At 37.2% G+C, this 6,000-nt stretch overlaps 1 protein-coding gene across 2 annotated transcripts in view; it reads right to left on the reverse strand.

Moving 5' to 3' along the window:
- Positions 1 to 6,000, reverse strand: part of EML6 (echinoderm microtubule associated protein like 6) — a 118,555-nt gene that overhangs the window by 61,773 nt on the left and 50,782 nt on the right. For both annotated transcript variants that reach the window (XM_009319601.1, XM_009319603.1), the window contains exons 6-7: positions 5,437 to 5,572; positions 1,272 to 1,468 (exon numbers count right to left, since the gene is read on the reverse strand). In XM_009319601.1, the coding sequence (XP_009317876.1) occupies positions 1,272 to 1,468; positions 5,437 to 5,572 (333 nt within the window). The remainder of the gene's footprint in view (positions 1 to 1,271; positions 1,469 to 5,436; positions 5,573 to 6,000) is intronic.

Genomic DNA, 6,000 nt, shown 5'->3' on the forward strand with positions numbered 1-6,000 from the left:
TTGATTTTTCCCATTGAAATATGGCCAAATGGTAGAATCCACATGTATGTTTCTGAAATAAGTTGACTAGTAGTCCGTAAAACCTGAAAAACTGTTTGGTAACTGCCTGGGCTTGATTTGAAAATGTACAATCAAATTGTCTATACAAGATGAAAAGCAGTCATCATCCATCTGGCATAGGGTTGGAGAAAAACCTGATGGAGGGGTTAGAAATTGGGATAGTAGGGTCAGGAGAAACTGCTAAGAAGGACATTAGGGGAATCGGAGCTTGGGAAACCAGGCTGTCATGAACCCCGCTGTTCTGCAAGGGGTAGGGCTTCAGGGCAAGGGCAGAACCACAATTTGGGGAAAGACTCAGGAGACTGCCATAATACAACCCAGTCTCCCAAAAGTCTCTCCAGTCCCCATGGGCAGCTTTGGCAGTCAGGAAAACCTCCATCTCTTTAATCACAGGTAAATAATTAGTCACAATGGGCAGTGGCCATGCCCAGTTGCAATAACACACAACAGCTGTGTGGGTATGGGAATGGGAGTACATCCACTTCAGTGAGAATCTTAGCTTAGCCTCCAAACTTTACTGTAAAGTCTTACTAAGCATATTAAAAATGCTTAGTTTTTTTCAGAGGCTTATCGATTTGCCAAATTTTAACACGGACAGGAAAAGAAACATCCTTGACTTTGTGACAAATTCCACAAATATGTGTACAAAACTTCAAATCTCTGCTACAAAGGCTTGAGGCACAAGTGCTACAACTAAACATCTGAAGGACCTTTTTCATTGGGGTAAACATTTTCATTTTCATTAATCTCGTTTTCTGGCATTTTAATTGAATTGGGTTTAGATCAGATTTTCTAAACACTCATGGCTGAGTCAGACACCTGCTGTGTAAAACATTGGTCAAAAGTATTTAGGTTTTAGGCTTGGTGCATATTATTTACAGAAGTACGAGGTGACCATCCTCCATTTAGATACCTACACCTGCTGTTCAGAACAGTAATGAATTAGCACTTAAAGCAGTGTATATAAATCCAGCATGTTTCGAACACAAATTCTGATAACTTTTACGTGATGTGTGGAGCCCAAATATGAGGGTTGAAGAGAAAAAGCAAAGCTGCTAAGAAAAACATGGGAAAAAAATGTTGTCTTAATGGAGTCTTAACATAAGGCCAGAAAAGAAATAAATTACAAATATGTCAAATTGGCATTGGTTAAAAATGATGCGTACATGAATGAATAGATAAAAAATAAATAAGATCTAGCCTTAGCGTACGGATCGATCATCACTGCCTGTGACTGCTAAAGGCTTCTTTGGGTGGACCGCCAGGGCCCAGAGCTCCCCTTCACAATGACCCTGCATAATCAGCATGGGTTTATCTCTCTCTCTTACTAGCACCTCAAATATTTCACTGTCCTGTGTCCCTGCTAAAAGTCTGTCCGCTTTCCAACAGACACTTCGGATGGACAAACCTGACAGGGGACAGAATAATCTCAGATTAATGGCAATGATGAGACAAAGTCATAGTCAGTACAGTGAAGATCATTAAGACTTCAAGAGTTAATTTATAACAATTGTTATGCTTTGACACTGAAGTCTTACAATACATCACAGCTGATTAAATCTCAAAACAGTTCTGCTAAATTATCTCCATTTGACAGAAAAAGAGAAGGCTCAATCCCAGGAAAATGCTGAATATCTAACATCGCTGCTGCCAGTTTCTCAAAGGATCAAGCTCTTATGCTTTGCGTATACCTTGGGAATTGACTTCAAAAAACAATTCAATTTCACGTGACTTAAAGATCTAAATTTTAGATTAGGCAAGGTTCCCGTGACTGAAGCTGATTTTATTCCTTTTTTCAATACTTTACTTTTTTGAACATTTAAATAAAATGTTGAATAAAATTTCAATGGTGAATTTAAATGGTTTGTGCCCATGTTATCACACTTCTCTCTTTTTGTCCCAACTGATTATTACAAAAAAAACCACAAACAAAACCAAAAAACAACACAATCTTGCTTTGCATAACTTTTAGAGAGCTTGATCTTATTCCACAAATCTGATCCTAACTTTGCAGCTGGAATTTTACTAACCACAAGCTTAAAAATACCCTCTTAACAGGCTGAGCAATTTGATAGCATTCTCTGGTTGACTGCCTGTAGCGTTTGTATTTTCGGTTCCAGTATATGAAAATTAAAGTTTGGATAATGGGTCTAGATGATGTGAGATGTGAATGAATAAAAAAATCCATTTGTCATGCAGTCAAGGTCAACCACATCATCATTTTAACATCTTTTGGAACTGAATACACAATGCAATTAACTACTGGTCACATAAATAAAATATATTGTAGGCATTTTGTGTCGTCTCTTGAGAAGGGCAAATTGATCTTCATTTATTGTCTTGTCCATTTCCAGTACCTTTTAATTTTGGCAATGTCATTTTGTGACATTTCTACTGAAGCTTTGACTTACATCTTCTTCTTGACAAACACCAAAGGCCATACAAGGAATGAAGTTCAGATGGAGTTCAGTGGAAAATGGGTATTGTTAAGTTTTAGAATACAAAGTGCATCTTTTGATGTGGGAAAGGTAATGTTTTCTGTAATGTATTGCACATAAAGGTTAGCCATTACCAGATTTTTTTACTAATATACATGTATATTTAAAAGGCAAGCCTATGATCCGATTGTTACTGGTGATGCATCTCATTTAAAAAAAAAGTGTTTAGTACTCTTCAGTACAGGATGACTGATGAATGAGTATATACGGGGCCGGGGGCTGGAAGTCTTCCTGGCACCCTAGAGAGACGTTTTACGTTTGAAAGCTGATACCTTTGCAAACTGCTTTGGAAAAAGTAATTGGAAAGGAGGGACAGAAGGTCATAAGGTAAGCAGTTAAGGCTACCACCATTGCTTGAAGTTACATACGTGCTTAAACTAAACAGTGCCATTGACATAACTGAAAATGAAACAAAATTTCCACGGTCTGTTAGTAGCAAGCACTAAATGGAAGTGATCATCAGTGGATGACATACGAGACAGAAACAGCAGAAAAGGACAGAGACATAACAGGAACATCGCAGGCAAGAGTTGTATCACATTGAAAGAACACAGAGAGAGAAGAAACCCTGAAACAGGAAAAAGATAAAAATTTTAAAAAACGATGGTGACAGCGTATAAGCGCATACTTGGATTTTATGACCTGCAGTCATCCCCAAGGTTCTAATTTTTATAGTTGTAGTCAGCAATCCCACTGCACTTTTCAGAGATACACCACGATGCCTTTTTACTTAGTCTCAGTGACTATGCTCAAGGGCACACCATCTTTGACTAAGCTTTGATAAAATTTTGCAGACTTGCTTAAGTCAGTTTCTTGCCATTAAAGCAGGCAATGTTTTTATTTTGACAAACAAACATAAACCTGAAGGATTTAAATGCTTTGAAGACAAGATTTGGACAGTGTTCTAGTTTTAGTTTTCAGAAATAAATTAATCAATTTTAAAAAATTTGTTATCATTTACATACAAGTCCAGATGGCAACTCAATTCACTTTCTGCAAATGAAATTTTTTACTACTGTTGCCAAGTAAGAAGATAGCAAAAACCTCTATTGACTGTCTCTCAGCCATATAGCTGCCATTAACGGTGTCTGGCCCTACTTGGCTGCTTTCATCTATATATTCTGTACCCTGTAGCATTTAGGAGATGCTAGAAATAATGGCATCAAGCTAGAATCACTCCATAGCATGTCTAATGAGAATTCATCTTCAGTAAGTCCTTCCGTGACTTAACTACCATCAAGATCAAAATCTCTTCTTAGGCAACCTGTAGAAGGATAGCTAGGTGCTTTCTGCAGACAATGTGCTAGAAGACGACACCTTTATGAATACATTACAGCTCTGTAATGTAAGTTTCAATTGTGAAGTAATAATTTTCCACAGAAGATAATGACAGTCAATTAAAAGTAACTGAAGTCAGCTGAAGTCTGTTTTGCATTGAGCGCGGACACATCCCAGGCAGCAGTAAGGGCAAAAAAGTTGCTTCTACTCTGGTCTCACAAATATGCGGGATAAAGCTCCCTCCCAGAATCACTTCACAAAGAACCAAGGCGATTGAAGATGCATGTTCTGTGGGTGAGCACTGCTTTCTCTGTGTCGCCCTTCATATATGTTATTCTGACTTTCATTAGGAACGGACTGCCTGCAGGACTGGTATTAGCCAGAATGATCTGTCTAACCCACATGTACAGGCGTACATCTCCACAATTTTTAGAAAGTATTTGATCAAAACTGCTGTAAATGGTCATATGGTACTGCTATTGTTTTCTAGAAAAGAATGTTAAACATTATGATTCTGGCTGCAAAAAACTACATAAAGCCAGAACTACAGAGCAAAGGGACTACTAGTTGGCTGTATTTGACAACTTTTTTGAGGGCTAAATTCCATGAGTTTACACTACAGTATGGCAAACTGGTGGAGCAGTGTTCACCTAAGGCTGCTAGCAGTTTGCTTGTTGGATGAGCTGAGATATTGCAAATCTATGCATTTTAAAAGTATTAGAATCATCAGCTGATCTGGTTTAAGAAAGATGAAAAATAAACAGAACGAGCTTGTTACTAGATCACAAGCCAAAATACCCATTAATTGAGAAAGAAAATTTTATCCTTCTTAGTGGCCTCTTGACTATTCCAATGGTAATTTTAATGTGAAAACTAGGTCTAAAAACATAAGCTAAGAAGCAGGGGAAATTACCACTAACCATTACAAAGTTGGTTGCCAAAAGTGTATAAAGCCTACTTCAGGCCAGCAAACAGACTGCTATACTCTCAATCCAAATGGATGTGTAGAATTCCCAGAAGACTAAGATCTTGATAAAGCGTGCATTACTATCTATGGAGATTATAAGTGCTCTGAGAGTCTCATCATAAAATAAAGTGATGACTAAGCTCATAGGAAGCACGATTAGATTCAACAAATACGATGGTCAAGAAATTAATAACATTCTCTCTACTAAATATGCCAAGTGGTACCATTCCAAATGAACCTAATGGAGTGTTCGGATGCTCAGCATCTTTGAATATTGGGTTCCAGAAATCTCAATTAATTAAATGAATTGCAATTAATTAAGTTAAAGATTGGCTAACTTCATTCTCCTATCTTTTCGTGTTTAATTAGTTTTTACTTATCTTCTTGTATCTGCATGGCGGGGAGCAGCAACTATAAGCATCCCTCTGTTTATACTATGAAACATGGAAAGCTCTTCGGGCTACATCAGGCTACATCATTGTCAGAGAGAAAAGGGAATACAGATCTCAAAAGTAAATACAGTAATTAAGTAAAAAAATCAGCAGTATGCAGAGACATTTATGCTTCAAATTAAATTGTGTCATAATCCATTATCTAGATGTGTGAAAAACCATTAAAGTAGTAGCTCATTACCTTTGTATCCTTGTTCAGTCTCCCTGAGATCAATTTTAGTAATTGGTTTGAAATCAGTGTCCCATAACCGAATGCAACCATCTCTCCCTCCAGTGGCAAAACCTTCCTCACAAGCATACATACTAAAAATTCCAGCCTGTTAACCAATAGTATAACAAGTTTTAAAGTTCTTTACAATCGACTTAAGCACACAAAGCAAATGTTTTTGAACACTCTTGTTGAAGGCTAGAAACTGCTAGGCAGCAAAATGTTGTCCATCCAGAAAGCAAACCAGCAAACACAAGGGGATACTTTTATTTCAAGTGCTCCCGCTGTAGTGATTTATGTAGAAATTTTTGTACAAACACCAGTGATATAGCCTATTTGCAGAACATCAAATTTGGTTTAGTTAATATTATTACAAGGACCATTAAATAAATAACGGAACACTTAAAATAAACAGTTACCCAGAATAAACAAAAACAAGCAAACAAGCAATACGAATATTCTTACAGGTGCAGAGATGATTGAGACATTCTTTCATGAATTCAGTTCAGACATCATTTGGAATCTGACAGGAACTGA

The sequence above is a fragment of the Pygoscelis adeliae genome, unplaced genomic scaffold (assembly GCF_000699105.1).
Source record: "Pygoscelis adeliae isolate BGI_AS28 unplaced genomic scaffold, ASM69910v1 Scaffold122, whole genome shotgun sequence".
In the NCBI taxonomy this organism is placed as follows: domain Eukaryota; kingdom Metazoa; phylum Chordata; class Aves; order Sphenisciformes; family Spheniscidae; genus Pygoscelis; species Pygoscelis adeliae.